The sequence below is a fragment of the Tetrao urogallus genome (genome assembly GCF_951394365.1).
Source record: "Tetrao urogallus genome assembly, chromosome: 2".
Lineage (NCBI taxonomy): Eukaryota > Metazoa > Chordata > Aves > Galliformes > Phasianidae > Tetrao > Tetrao urogallus.
In genome coordinates this window covers 28477632-28494234 of record NC_136814.1, presented here as the reverse complement: position 1 = coordinate 28494234, position 16603 = coordinate 28477632, and the positions used below count along the sequence as shown (strand labels likewise).

The window sequence follows — 16603 nt, the reverse complement described above, 5'->3', positions numbered from 1 at the left end:
CTCTGGGAGACTTGACACTTGTTACTCCTTGGAGGAACATTCATCCAAAAAGCGGACAGTATTTCCCCATCTCATATCATAAATACTGTCACAATTTCCAGAATATTTAAAATCATGACTAATTAAGGAGAAACAAAAGAATGGAAAACACTTAGTGCAGTCCAGACTTTGTGATGGTAAGTAGAGAGCAATGCTCAAAACAAATGCAAAAAGCACATAGGTTCCTGCACTGCTGTGGAATGTGCTAGGAGATAATATAAGAGAATATTTCCAATGTGAATAGCTAGTAAGGTCATTACTCTGTCATTTCCTAAGGACATTAAAAAATTATGCTTACTATTCTATGAAAACCAGCTTTGAATGAAAATAGCATTTGCAACACAAATGTCTATATATTAAGAAATTACTATACAATATGTATAAGACCTTGAGGATAGGATGCCATCCAGAGAGGCATAGAAAAGCTTCAACAGTGAACCCAGGATCTAGGTGAGGTGGGCTTAACTTGTTATTGCCCCCAGCAGAATTTGGTCACATTTTTCTACAGTTTACTGTCCCAAAAGTGGAATTCTCGTATAGTCACTACTAGGCTATTTTCAGTACAAAACCCATGGAGTCCACCTAAGGCATCTTAAGCCAAATTTGGATAACTTTACACGTATGTGAACAACTTACTTGCATAGACATTTTTAGCTTCACAGCTGTGTCAACAGAAGCTGAAAGGAATAACTTTTCAACTTCTATAACTGGATGTGAAAGAAATGACCAGTATATGCTTTCAGTACCGACTGGAATGAAGAAAGTTTAAAAGGATGTTAGGTTGACAGTGGCAACATGCCTAACTAGAAGCTCAGCTTCAGCACAAATAAATATCTACCATTGGGAAACAAAGAGTCATTAGAAAGCACAAAAAAATTTAAATGCAAATATCCTGTCTGTGGCAGGGGGTTGGAAATTGATGACACTTGGTGTTCCTTCTACCCCAAGCCATTCTATCATTCTGTGATCTCAGACCTCTCTGTTTCTGTGTTGGTCAACCTAAAGAGATTGTTTTCACAAGTAAGGCAAAACAAAAACAAAAACCAGAAAGTAATAACAAATTCAATATGAAACAAATAAACTTTTGCATAATTTTCCTCACCATACATAAAATCAGATGCTTTTTGAACCAAATCTCTGGCAAAACTCAAAAAGTCTGCATCCTTTATGTCACGGAATATAGAAATATCATGACATGAACTGTTGAAAAAGTACAATCTGCTCAACAATCAGATTAAGCCTGGGGAGATAACTTGTTGCTTCTGAGTGCTTTTGTCTTACCTAGAGCAGCTCTTCGAATATGTCGCCGTGTTACCTCTCCTTTCAGATGGTCTGCAAAGGAAACAAAATACAGATAGTTAGTTTTAAAATGTAAAAATATAATGAAGTCATCACTTATTTCCCATCATCAGAAATTTCACATGCAGTTGGCCAGTTTAAGGATCTTGTGATCCCCAGGACAACTAATTTTCTGAGCTCTCTTTGCTGTTGCAAGTAAGCAGGTATTCAAGATTAGGGCAAAAATTTGACTCCACATATTCTAAAATTTAGCTTTGTACAATAAGAAAGACTGAAAATGAAGCTATTTACTGTCAAGTACATTCACAGGATAATGAGCTCCTGCTGCTAGATACAAAAGAAGTCCAAGTGAGGCTAGAAAACATACAGAATTCCAAGTATTTTTTCAAACAGACTTGTAGACGCTAAGAGTGGAAATGAGATATTAGATCATCCAGTCCACCTCGTTGCCAGTGAAAAATTGGTTCTCAACAGTCTTTTTTTTCTTCATGTTTGTCCAACTCAGTTTTAAATATCCCATGTGCTAGAGCTTCTGCAAGTTCCACTGCTCAACGGAACTCACTGTGCAGATGTCACAAGCGTTCAATTGAAACTTGACTGAATTTCATTATTTCATTATTTCCAGTTAGGATCCCATGCCCCCTACATTTCATTTTTACCCTCCTATAATTAATTTCCTCCTTGATCCATGACAGTGGTCCAGTTCACCAGTTATTTCAAACCATAATTAGATTACCACACGGGAAGCCGTTATTCATTGATATTAATGGAACTGATAGAGGAAAAACATAACCCTAAATGCGCAATTTCAGCAGAATTTGTGTTCTGTGTGAGGATGGATTATATCTCTCAAATTTTTGAGACTTGTTCATTGTCTCTACTAATCTGTACATCTGGATACTAGGGATAGAAAAAGAAAAAGAAAATGAAAGAAAAAAAAAGAAAAAAGGCCTTGCAGGATTCATGTTTTTTCTTTAGATTGATTACTATTTATATCATATTAGTATGTATTCTGAAGTAAAAATATTTTCAGAACAAATTAAGTTATTAAAAGCTGTCAAATGTTTAAATGGAAAATGAAAAAAGAACATTTAAATTCACAGGTCACAAGGATCAAACTGCTGTATAAATACTAAAGAATTATGGCTAATTAACGTCAGAGAAATAAGAGAATATTTCTTTGATGTTTAGAAGCACTGTGGAATAGGTACTGTATTCAAAATATAACAATGTAGCAATTAAGTCACGTTGTTTTGGATGTCTTATGAAAAAATACAACACACAAAATACAATAACAAAACCATTAAAATCCTACCTACTCTTTGGTTATAAAAATGATAGTGTAGATTTCCATTTTGCTGCACATAATGTTATACTGTTTTCAATTATTTCTACTGAAACCAGAGAATTATTCCCCATTTAAAGCTATCACAAACAAACAAAATATTAGAAATAAATTTTAAAACAATTCTAAAATTTTAAATTTTTACATTTTTACAGATCAAGCCAATTTGAAAGACCCAAACTTATGGAATTTGTGCTTTGAAAGATTTATAGAGCAACTCGGTTGAAGTCGATACTTGGTGAAAGGACATTAAACATACCATTTTTCCCCCCAAATTGCTTTTTTTGATCCTGGAAATTAATATCCACAGCAATGTTACTGTATATTGAACCATGAGACAATTATGAACCAATCTATAGCAATTTTGTGATTTATCTCAATGGATTGATCTTAGCTTAGGTTGCTCAAACAATCATGTATTCAACTATCACACATGTATCTTTATGTATCAGCTTAATACATCCCTTTCTCATGCATTGTGAGCTGCAAAACACATTGTCACTGACATTTAGGAAAAAAAATAGGAGTTATAAAATAGGAGTTATTAGAAAAGGAGTTATAAGTAAGTAAAATATGCTATTTATTAAAAGTGAGCTGAAAATGACTTACATGTGAAGTTCTCTATCATGTCAATACGTGACTTTAATGCCATCAATACAAATACGTGAAAATAGAATATAAGAGTTGTTTTTAAAATGAAGCAGCCAAGAAGCTTCACTTTTCATCACCTCTAATTTGCCAGTACAGCTGGGACAGAGGATGCAGGAACCCTAATTTTATTGCCAGCAGCACGTAATGCCCCAAACGCTCTCCCTCCTTTTCTTCTAGCCTTCACTTCTGCTCCATCCATGACAGGGACCATAACACTAAAAGACATCTTGTCCTTAAATCTGATGACCTCATGAACAAACAAGACCACCTACAGTCAGAGAGGACCCAAAGAGAAGTTCTTTGGCTAGGAAAATAAAAATCTAATCTTACCATTCTTATAGCAAGATAGTTTACTTTTTGTTCAATAGGAATAGAAAGGTGACATTTATCTGATTCAAAAAATCCCAACTTCTTACTCAGGGCAGCATAAACTGAACTCATTTCACAGAAAAGCTCCTGAGGAGAAGCAATTATTCTATTTTGGGAAAAGTAGCCTAAACTGAAATCCTATTCAGAAGATGAGAAGGTATCACGAGGCACCTGACTATAATTCCATACTACTTAGGCAGGTACAATTTAATCTTTCAGTTGATTTTAATCTAATTTGAAATTTTACTGTTTATTTAGATTTCCTTTTTTTTTTGGGGGGGGGGGGGGGGGGGGGGGAGGAAGCCCTCTAGTTTTCAAATAGAAACTCTTACTTATGTTAACAAAAAGTTAACATTTTCTGTCTGTGTTTTTGATTAGAGTAATCTCGCTCTGTTTTCACTACAAATATCTGTGGGGAAGAGTGAATGTTCCTGACCTGCTCTGCTTTTCTTTCTATGAGAACATCATCATCCCAATGCAACGTTTGAAGTTCGTAAGTGACACAATTAGGGGATGATTCAAATCCTTCTGTCTGCACAGATCTTCCCATGTAAACAAATGGAAGATTTCAGTCTTCAGTACTGCCAGTTCTACAACCTTCATATATACAAATATTTACCCAAATAAATATGAAGAATAACATTGTTATTCAAAAACAAAACAAAACATTCTTGTGATTCCAACAGTGTAAATTTGTGGACAACTAGTGCTTAAATATCTTCTGCAAAAATTGGATTTATACTTGGCAAATATCTCTCAATATATGGCCAATTATGTTTTCTGAGGTTTCACCAAACAAGAAGCTAAAAGGATGTCTGAAGTTAATATTAAATATTTATATATTTTTTTCCAGTGGAGTCATTCTTCATTTGAAGATAACAATCCCAATAAAATGTTCAATGCTGCAACTTCGCATGTTTTGGCAAAAATGTAGTTTTTGTGAATTTAAGAACTTACTCAGCATGCAGCCAGCTGTCATTTAGGCTGTGATAAATCTGTTGGTTTTGGACCGTGTTTCTGGACACATGTACCATCCCGAGGTATGGAAAAGAGATGAACTGGCAACACAGAACTTCAGCTTTGTGACAAGAGACAAAAGGAAAGAGGTAAAATGGAGACAAAGTGGAATAGAGAAGTCTAATTAGGAATGAAATAAAGCAGAGAGAAGTATCCAATTATACTAATCAGTAACAGAATCAATAGCTTGAATAGAGTAGCTCTCCTGTAACTTTTTGTCTCTGTGTTACCCTAGACTATTTCCAGGATCTAAAACTATCTTCCAGTTAATTTCAGACAGCGAATGCTTTGACAATACTCTATATATTTCAAGCCAATACAAAAATGAATATGTTGCAATTAAAAAAAATATTGATTTAAAAGCGTACATTTTTCTGGCTTCACTTGAGTCCACATTACAGGTTTTAAAACTTCTCATATGTTTAATCAGATGTTCCATATATTATATGTTCCATATAATACTATCCTAAGGCTTCAAAGGCTGCCAACTTAAAGAATAACGGACAAGCAAAGAGTACACATTTAATTCACACTTCCTCTTTAAGAATATTTGCAGTTAATATTGTGGATTGACCCTTATCTTTACGCAGGGTATTTTTTGACTTTGTATTTGACAGGCTTGAGCCTTTGTCAACAATCTTTCATCTACTGTTATTTCTTAATATTTTGCTATTTTTTTTAAACCGCGTTTTCCAATCTACGTTTAGCTGAAGTCATTCCATCTTCTAGATCCTGAAATCTTCACAGCTTAGAGTGCATCTCTTTCTTTTTCCATCTTTGAATCTGTTTTGTTTTAACTTAAAATAACTAACAGAACCTCCTCTTAATTCTTCAGGAAACCTCCCATTCCTGGAACTCACCTTCCAGGGCATACTGAGTCTTTAATTATGCTATATGGTCTAAACATTAGATCTCTGTTTAGAGTCTCCAAAAATCACAACTGTTTAATACAACTGAGGTTATGTTTTCAAGGCATAGTGCAGAACAGAGCTACAGCTGACTTGCTAGCTGAAATGCTTACACAACTTTCACCCATGACAAAACCATGCTGACTGGGGAATGTTTTGAGATTTTCCGCATGTTGCTCTAGTGTAGTTAGACTGATAAAGAGAGCATTTCTCCTTCTCTATCTAGTGGCTATCCTGGTGCGATGGTATGCTCCCTCCTATCCAACTTCCTCCTTTGGCCTGGCTGTTAATCTTAAGGTCTTGCTCAGGACTGATAAGATGATTCTGCTAAATACTGGAACTATGAGTCAATCATCTCATCCAATAAATAGCAAACAGCCTGAGAGCCCCATGAGCTCTAATCCTAATAAACAGCATATGACTTCCCCAATTCCTTCCACATATTGTGAAGTTTGAGTGACTATAGTCTCAGGGTGGATTATGTGAAATATTTACCAGAAATGACCTATTGAAATGTCTACTTCTTTAAAGGTGGACATACTCCAGAGTGGAGTATGGTGGATAATCTCTTTCAGGATGGTTCCCTAAGGAACATTACCTGAGATCTCTGCTGTTAGCAATCACCAGGGGCTAGCAGGTATACTGAAAATAAGAAAAAAAACAACATAATAGAGTGCAGAGTAGGGTGGAAGTCCCATGGCCAAACCTCATGATCATCCTGCAGGGTTGGGGACTTGATGATACTATTGGAACCAATAAACACTCTAGTTTTCCTGAGCCATATGTTGAACGTGGCCAGATTTATAGTGCCAAATTGGGGACCATTCAGAATATAAGCTCAGCCCCAGCCCCTCTGATGTCTGAGGACAAGCTGGAATGCAATGGGGTTTAATTTTCTGCCAAACTTATCTGCTCTTTTCACATGACACCTGGATATCTTGCACAGACCCAGAAATCTCTAAGTGGTTTGGACATCATCAGGATAAAATAAGCCAAATGATATAAACAAGTGCTGCACTGTCTTGGCTTGTGGAAGTAAGCAGCCCCACTGTTTGTAATGCAGTGCCCCTACATATGTAGTTGGACCCAGCTGTTAGCCAGCTATGAAAACTTACTACACCTCTGAATTGACTGCATTTGATTTACAGAGTTGTGTGCATCCATTTGAGGAAGAGGAGTCTTGCTGAATAAGCACAATAGAAGTTCATATTTAGCATTAGTAAGGTATGTTTTAGAGGCAGAGTACTCATAAATTCCATAACATAACTTCCTTAAGTCTTGTAGGGAATGACTTTCAACTGAGCTTGAGGCTGGAGTTTCAACAGTTTACAAAGGATTTTTAAAGTATCTTATTTCTAATCAGACACTGAAGTAGGAGACATTGAACTAAAACGGAAATACATGAAAGGAGTACTTCTTGAACATGGAAATCTCAAATGGAGATAGTTATGGGAAATCTTATCAGATGTATTAGATACTTCTAACAATTGGGTGCTGAAATTTTATGACAACAAAACCTATGATAATAAGTATATGTTGTAACAGTAACAGAACAAAAAAAAAATTCTGTTGTACCTCAGCAACCCACCACACTAAGAGCAGGCAAACTGCTCAGCCTTTCTTTGACCCAAATAATCATTTAGGGAAAATTCTGACTCATAAAGAAGAAACCTCTGTCCTGGTGTGTTGAAAAAAAATGGGTCAAAAAGTTCTATAAGAACAACCTGGGGAGACAAAACGATCTGTAATCTGACTCAACAATGTTCTGATGTAAGTGATGTATTTTGGGATACAAGGCTGGCCAAATCCCCATGTAAAATGACAAGTCATAGCTTTCAGAAAGTTCTCTGAGGCATCATAAAAGGAGAACCATGATTGCAACACTCAGAGTCTCCTGATTATAGCCAAGATATTTTTCAAGGTACAAAACACAGACCTCAACAATAAAAGTATATTAACGATAATACATGAGTAATATATTGTAAGTATTACCTGCTGTAGTGGATTTCTGCCTTTTGTTCACTGAAGAAACATCTCCAACAATCTAAGATTTAACTGGCTCCCCTTTCTCCTTCCCTATCTCCCTTCCAGTCCTCTCCACATTTGCTGTCAAAGGTTTCTGCCTGCACAGAAGAGCAGGTAGAAGCAAGCAGCTGCCTGTGTTGTGGGAATTCCAGCACAGTCTGGCATCTCAGCACAAGAATACATTTAATGACAATTTTCAACATTTCAAGTTAATTGCAACGTATGAAATGCCAGCAAGGTAGCTGATGATATCTTGTAGAACTCATCAGTCAGAGAAACTTGGAAAAACAACAGGTTGAGAGTTGGATGCTCAACTCTGACTTTCAGGTCAAATCTGTGGTTTCAAGCCATAGTCCACACTCAGCATATGAGCAAATACTTTTGGAAATGTACACTTTTCCTAATACACTCTAATTCTTTCAAATTTACATATCATGGACTCAATTTTGACCATGATGTAGAATATGGGAATATGGGAAATTCTTTTCTTTGCAAGACTCAGCAGAGAAAGTAACAGTTTATGTCAACACTTCTAATTCCTTCAAACATGATTAAATCTATAAACAGAAATCTTATGAAACAGCCTTCTCTGTCACATACTGTAGGATAACTCTGCACTTGATTGTTTCTTAAGCCACTCAGTGGTCCTCTAATTTCTGTTCTCATTTCTATGTATTCAGTTCTATCTTGTGTATTAACTCCCTGCTTTCTTCATTTCTTTTGTTAGTTTTGGCTAGATTATATCACATTCATTTTTCTTAACTAAGATGAGTGCTTACCACTTTCTCATCGATGATCACCTCTGTAACTGCTCATTATTTGGTCTGCATTTCCATAGCACTCTTTATCAGACAGGCTTTTTTTTTTTTCAGCAGCTTTTTTTTTTTTTTTTTTAAACCTTTTTTACCTTTTTTTTGGTACACACAAAAAAATAGTTTGGTAATGTTAAACAGCAAAACTGTTCATTTTTTTTCTGATCATAACATTTTTGACCTTTCTCTTCCTTTTACTGCAGACTGCCTTTGGCTCTTTAGGTCTGAATTGCTGAGCCCAAGTCCCATTCATCTAAATTTCAGGACTGATATAATGTACCTCAGTGCCCATTTACCCAAAGGCAGAGAATTCTTCTTTATAGGAAGCAATATGGGAAGTGGCTAGTGCACATAAATTCATAACAGTTTGCATACACAATACTGGAATATCTGGGCTAACCAACAACAAACACTAAATGTTCTGGAACGCAGTTCAACATTTTGAAACTGGAGTTCAGAACTTGGATGCTTTCTGAATTTAGAAACAAATACTCAGATCTTTATACTATCATCCCAAAGTGGGCTGTCACTACCATCTTTTATTTTTATTTTTTAAAGTCAAACTCAGTGCTGCCAAACTTTTTAAACTAAGCATGGATGTTTATCAAGAAATACTCTTCAGGACACTTCAGTAGAAGGACAAATAATTTCTGGATTCTCAGTGGGTAGAAGATAGGTTGCTGAATGATCAGCTCAGCCAATGAAAGTAGTACTCCTGCATGCACTAGCAAAGGCAGTTTGCATTGCAGGAATTGAAGTGGACTAACACTGTGCTAATTTTCTGGATAGCTCTCCTGAATCTAGTTGCCTAAATTTCCTTTAAGCTATACCTTGGATGCCTAAGACTGTTTTTAGATGTTGTTCAAAGTTTATAAATATTCTGCAAATCTATCTTCCTTCCATGTACTGGAAAGGAGTCAGAAATGATGCATATGTGGAAACTGTTGCTCTGTTGCATAATTTATTCATTAATTCAATATTAAGCTGGCCCAAGGAAGCATCACTGAAAAGCAATGATACATGGACAAGAAAGTATAATCTTAGATATGCTGCCATGTTTTGAAGAAATCAGATTTTTAAAGTGATGGGGACAAGTTCTGAGTGAGAATGGGTGTATGACTTCTGTTTTTCTTGCTTGTAACTTGTAATAATTATACCAAGCTCATTAGCAGCAACCTTTGTTTGTTTTAGGTGCATATTAACATCCTAGTCAAACCTTAAATAGCTTTCTGTAAAGATGTACTATATTTATATCATGTTTTAGATGAGCCCAGGCCTTCTTTTGAATTGCTCAGCAATTGAAATTGCAGCCTGACTGCATATAACTTGCACAATGAGATCAGCAGCTCTGAAAATAAGTCTTTCCTCAAGCCTTAACAAAAGTGCATGAGAACATCATAAAATACAACCCTGCACTATTGATTATACTTCTGCAACATTCACAGTCAGCTGTGATTACATCACTCTACAGTTCTACACAATTAAAAAGTATGTTGATTGGGGAAAAAATAGCTATTCTATTTCAGTACATATATGTATGTGCAAATATACTGTAAGGCTGCATCAATGCTGACCCGATGTGAAAATAAATTACAAGATCCTATGAAACAACATTTTTGCTTTTAGTGCTTGTGAAGAGGCATAATTCTTCAAAAGTGCATCCCTGAATAAACTAATGGGCTTACTATTTCCAGACTTTGAGATCTTGACTCTTCACTCCTACAGTCTCAGAACACCCAGTACTAAATAAAGACATGATCAAAGACAACTCTGTGCAAAAATATTATAGAAATATTCTTAAAACAATAATATAGTTACGAATATTAAGACTCCTCTTAAAGAGCAAATTCAACTGACTTCATCAGAACATATCAGCCTAACAAAGCAGAAAAACACAGCATCATTCTAGCAATATTAAGATTTTTCAGTCTGTAGACAGACTACAAGAAAAAAATCTGTTTCTGAGAGGTGCTTTTCCAGTTTATAGTCACGGCAGTTCATAACTTGATTAAATCCGATGAGCCTGGTCCATTTGGTTTTAGTTATTATAGAGAAAATTCTAAGTAAAAAGTGTTTACTTAGGTTCTTCCTGAGCATAACTTTTTCCCCTGAAAATACTTCTGTTTCTAAAGAACAGAACATCATTTGTAATAATTAGAAAATGAAAATGTTTCCTACATATGTAGATTCCAGCATAGATCCAAAGAAAACATTAATGTCTTAGGCCTGGAGTCACTTACACTAATAAGGTTCCTCTGTTTAAAGAATAGCACATCAGGGGAGCATAATAGAGCTGTTCAAATGAATTCATTCATTTTTGTATTTTCTAAATGAGTCATTTGACAAATCATGTTTTCTTGTTCTAAGCACACATTCAGCCTATGCACTGTCACCCAGGAGCATTGCCTATTGTCTGAAAGTAAAAACAAACATATGCAAGCTATGCTGAAACAATGGACAATATTTAGAATTGGCGTAAACATATGCATTGCCCCCTGAAACCAAAAGACTTGTATCTTCCAATATAGGTTTATTTTTTAAATTTCCTGAGTGCTGCTGCGGAGACATTTTTATATTACTGAAGATGGTGTCCTCTAACCTTTTCTTTCTGGGAAAAGCAGGAAAGCAGTAAGGCTGCCAGAAAGCTTCTAGGACTTCTTGATTCTCTTTTTAGTCTCAGATTCGACATAGCAAGGAAGACAAATTCTGTCCTAACGAACTACAAACAAACACACAGCAATGGGAATTTTCAACCCCGGCCATGCTATGATTCTGAGACACTGCTCCTTCTATCGCTTCTGACATTTACACAACCCACTGGAGCAGTAGCAGCACAGACAGTTCTGCTCCAGTTGCCATCAACCTATGAGTAGTACTGAAGTGAGACAAGATTTTGACCTATGATGTTTACATTGCCTACAGTAATTATAACAAAGATGGATTGTCTTTCCAGTTTACAGAAAGGTACAGTAATACTTCACAGGCTACTATCATAGAATTTGTATTCTTGTCTGATTTTCCTCCTTGCTCACACATTTTACTACAAGTTTTCTAGTGACTATTATTCAGCTAATGGTATTGCTTCATTATTCATTTCTCACTCATATGTATTAAGAATTACACCAAACAAACAACCTTACTAGTCTAACACAATGTGAGTCCTCCTCCTATGCTAATTTGCAGTGACTTCTCTTGAGATTCTAATTCAAACTGTCACAAAAATTTAAAAAATCAGTTATTACTCTGACTCACTATGAACACTGTAAATAAACAAAAATATGTATTAATGTGAACCTGTGAACCTTTCAGTGAGTTGATATTGAGAAAGGAAAACATATTCCTGCCATTCATCATTTTATATTATATACCTAGCTGCTTCTAGAACAAGAAAATAGGTTCTGGAGACCCTAATCACAGCAATAACCTAACATTTTGTAGCCATCTGCCAGGCCTGTGTGAAATGCTTGACACCTCTGCCTGTAAAGCACCTCGAGAAAGATTATTAAATGCATGGCACTCTGAATGATCACATTTATATACTGTGCTCTACAGGTCACCAGCTGAATTCAGCCATAAGAATCATGCCTGAAGAGAGTTAGATGTCAGTAGAAAAAGAACCTTAGTGGAACTGAGGGGAAAGTGATATTTCATTATGGAGAGAAGGAAATAAATTGAATTGGAAGGAGCTGTAACCAAATGGAAAAATAAGTAGCATCCTGTAAAGCTAAGTAAATCTCATTTCTAACAAAGAACAAACTGCAGATGATGGCAAGGTGGTTAAGAAATAAAATCTGCAGAAACTCAGCTGTCTTTGTGTTTTTAATTCCACATTTCCAAAAACCAAAATATAACATTTAAAAAATAGATTCTGAAATGCAGTCATAACGGCATGATGATCAGATATTTATCCAAAACAAACACACATAGGAAATATGTTTTTTCAGCATTATGTTGCAAAACAATTGGGCCAAGAAATTAAGGAGAAAGAATCTGAAGACTCTGTCAACCATACTGAATGGCTTCAGCTTTAGCGGCTACTGCTATTTTTGGTGGACACATAAACACGCCTGGTTTATTACAAAACTACTTTGAAACTGACCTGGAGATCAGAAACAGGCTGGGGCTTCTTAGGCACTGGGCCACCTTGAATAACATCCCAGTTGGGAAATTACAGCTGGGGGACTGTTTGTCCCTATGGCTTGTTTTCTCTATTTCTTTTTTTTTTCCCTTCACAGATGGCCACAGATTTTTCTGAGTTAATGTGCTTCCTTGTGTTAGTCAGAACTGACATCCTCCAGCAGTTAATAGCAAAGCCTCACTTGAGATTCAGTATATATCCCGGTGCTGGATAACTCCACTGATGCATATTTCTAAATCTACTACTTCTCATAGTAAACAACTGTCTCAGCTTGTTCTAGATCATTAACTGGGCTATTTGTCCAGAATTTCTAAGGTTCTCAACAGTCCAGCTCAACACAGCTCGGTGTTATTTAACCATTTGTTTAAATTATTCAGCATGACAGATGCTTGTGATAAACATGATGGGTGTCAAAGACATCAATTAAAAACATACCAGAGAATGGGTAGATTCTTTCCACTAAGATTGGATTAAGTGCAAGAGGACAAATTGTCTTCATGAGAAACAAAATGAAAAGATAAACAAAGGAAACAAACAAACAAAAAAATAGAAAGAGAAAAATGGCTACCTATGTACGGCTGGTTTTATTTTTTGGGGGAGGAGGGGGGAGTTGAGAGGTACTCACTACATTCATGTGCTTTCATATCTTACCTCAGCCAGCTTATTCAGCACATGTACAATTTTTTTTCTTCTCAGTCTCAGAATAACTGAAAATTCCTTAGAATCTTTGGCATGAGAAACAAAAAAAGAGGACAAACCGTGACATGACTTAAAGAACAATTAACTGGCATATATCTTTTTTCTTCAGATATTTGTAGTTCAGAAACAATAGCAATAGTACCGTATACAGTAGTAGTGATCCACACTCTACCTCTTAAATATAGGGCAGACCCTAAGTGACTGGCTGAGTGCACATTGATGCATTGTTCTCAAGACCAGCAAAATGCTGATCAGCCTTAATGGTGAAATTGAAAGTGAAGTTCAATATACTGCAATATATTTCATAATATAAGGATGACATATTTTATTTTAGTTTTCATATTGCAACTATATCTAATTCAGAGTGTCCTATATCAACTGGAAAAAAAAAAAACAAAAAAAAAAAAACACAACCAAAACAACCACAAAGCAAAATACAGAAGTCTTTTTTGAACTGTCTTTTCATCCCCTTACTCTAGTACAACACAAGCTCACGATCTCAGCTAAAGTTTTTCTTCAGTAAGGAGCTCAAGATTTCAAGTTACACAGACTTTTAAGGTCTCTGCTAAGAATACCAATTCATACCAAGCTACCTAAAGAATGAATAGAATGGAATGATACTATTGTGTTATCTGTTCATTCAATCTTCATACTGAATTCATTCGCTTATATGCTGTTTGCATCTCATTTGAACCAGATTTGCTTGTGGAATGTACACTTTTAATGTTTTCTTTATTTTTTCTTGGAGCTAGTCAGTTCCTTAAGAACCCAACTCTGCTGTTTTTCATCTGCCATAGTCATTTCCAGAGAAATTCACTGTACATGCACATCTGATACAAAACTGTGTAAACACTTAATACTTTCTGGAATTAAGCTAGAATAGTGTGTTATGCTAAACAACAGCTCTGAAGTCTCAGTGTTTATTTCCATAAAAAGATAAGTATTTCAGTGTTACACTGAAGGATGGAATGCATTACTAGAGCCTCACTTCGTTCATGGCTGAAACAATGTCCAGTGAATAAGTGTCTCCACTTGGAACGTTTATATTAATATAAAATTAATAGATAATGCTACTTATAATATAGAGCTTTAAGAAAGTACCATGTTGATTTTGGAGGAGTTTGTTTTTGTATAGCAAATTATCACAGCATATTCAGTTAACTTAGCTTCCATGTAAAGAACGGATTTTTCTTCAACTGAAGAATTATACCCTTCTTAAGTACATATGCTTATTCAGCAGAAGTTAAAAAAATGATTTCTAGTAATTCATGACGTCCCTCAACTCTTTCAATCCATATAATCATGGCCTAAAATATGCACAATATTCCTAGAACCATCCTTGATATTCTAATTTTTAAGCAATAGATTCTCCTTCCTGAAAGAAAGTAATTTATGCCTACATGCAAAGATAAAACTTTGAAGATCGACAAAATAGCCAACAGAGTGCTGTCACACAAGAACACCTAGAAGTTTTCAAATGGAAAAAAATGTGGACTGGAAAATAGAAACAGAGCAGAATTGACCAGAAGTAGCAGCTGTGATCAGACATTACATATCTTTTTCAAATAAAAATCTTGCCATCAGTGGTCTTTTATACCATCATTTTAATTATCAACTTTCATAACTTGTCTGCTCATTTTAAATTAAAATAAAAATAAATTTTATATAAATTTTAAATAAAATTAAAATAAAATTGTGATCATATACACTAAACTTTTACTGTTGTTACAAGGAAGCCTTTTTTCTCTCTTCCTAGTTGCCCCCATTCCCTGTTTCTTACTGTAACTTTTCACATATATATGGATAGAGTCTTGCACATAGAGAAAAGTTTATCATAAATACAGGATCTACATTATTTATGTTCTGAATAGGTTTTATGTGCAATTATAAGACGGTGAATCAGAATCAGTTGAGCACTGTTACGTCTTGTCCTCACGCTCCCTTAACCCCACCATTTCAGTGTAACACTCCATGAACTGCAATACATAAGGACAACTTTTTTTAATTTTATTTTAGCAATTTGCAAGCAAATTAGATAAAGATCCTTCAATAACCTTGCTTTGTAATACAAGAATATTACTTCATTATACATTGTCATCGGTTTTGGTATCCTATGGTCTTGTGCACTAAATTCAAAGCTTGAAATGAGGCAGAGCAGTGCAACATCTGAGCATTCCTGTGGGTATAGCCGTATCGTCAACATCATGTGCACATAATCCACCCACCTACCCTTTCTAATTCCAAGAGTGCCTGTTTCCTCACACTGTTATTACTCCCACATGAGTTTGCCCTTTCTCTCTCAGCTTCAATAACAACATTAGCTGATTTCTGGACAGACAAAAAACAACAGTTGCTTTCCTTTCCTTTGGGCATTAAATACCATGTACTACACTTTTCCTTAGGAAAAAAACTAACCCTAATAGTGGTATAAATACTCCAAAATAGACATTTACAGAGATGAATTGGAAATGTTTACCAATCCGAAATGCAACTAATGTGTAGCACATTCCTGTGTATGAGCAATATTTTTAGTCACTAGATTCTGAATGAATGTGTCATTTTCACCCACATTGAAAACAGTATGCTTAATGCCCCCAACTCTGCTGTATTATCCATTAAGGAACACTTGGGGCTTTTTCTTGGTATTTAATATTTAACAGTTTGTTCAGATGTTGTCTTTTCTCCTTAGTCTCAATGATGCTCTTGGTAATGATATAAAAAGCTCTTGTTGATAACTGTGTCCTAAAAATAAAACTCCTGCTAACCTTAACAAGGTAATGCTATATCTCTGCATCACTTTCTTCGCAAGTATTGTCCTATGCATTCCATGATGCTATTCATGAATGACAAGGAACTGCATAAACTGGAATGCATACATGTAATTTTTGACCATTCTGTTTATCAACATCTTCAGCAATCTGGAACCTTTCCTATAGGGTGATGGATGATTCCTGTTCCTGTGCTGAATGAGATCTTTGCAGTGATTGAACAGAGGCGGCATTTCCGAAGTTACTTAGAATTAATTAATTAGCATAAATTAATTTACACAAGTTAGGTACATTGAATTTCATCTGAAAGCTCATTAGATTTTGTGGAAAGAAAGGAAAATCTAAACATTAGCAAATTTCTTTCACCTCAGAGGGAGTTTCTGACTTTCTGATAATTTGCTTTCCATTACAAACTGAAGTGTCAACTTTATTCATTATGAGTAGTATTGTTGAATGAAAAAGACTAAACTTATAAAGAAGCCCTTGCCTCTGATACATACTGACCTTGAAAAAGAAGTGCTCATTCTCTTGCT

At 35.4% G+C, this 16603-nt stretch overlaps 1 protein-coding gene across 1 annotated transcript in view; it reads right to left on the bottom strand.

Moving 5' to 3' along the window:
* The window catches only part of KIF6 (kinesin family member 6), a gene marked incomplete at both ends in the record, with an annotated part of 136392 nt that overhangs the window by 24671 nt on the left and 95118 nt on the right, over positions 1 to 16603 (bottom strand). The window contains one exon of the mRNA XM_079532826.1: positions 1321 to 1371. Within this exon, the coding sequence (XP_079388952.1) occupies positions 1321 to 1371 (51 nt within the window). The remainder of the gene's footprint in view (positions 1 to 1320; positions 1372 to 16603) is intronic.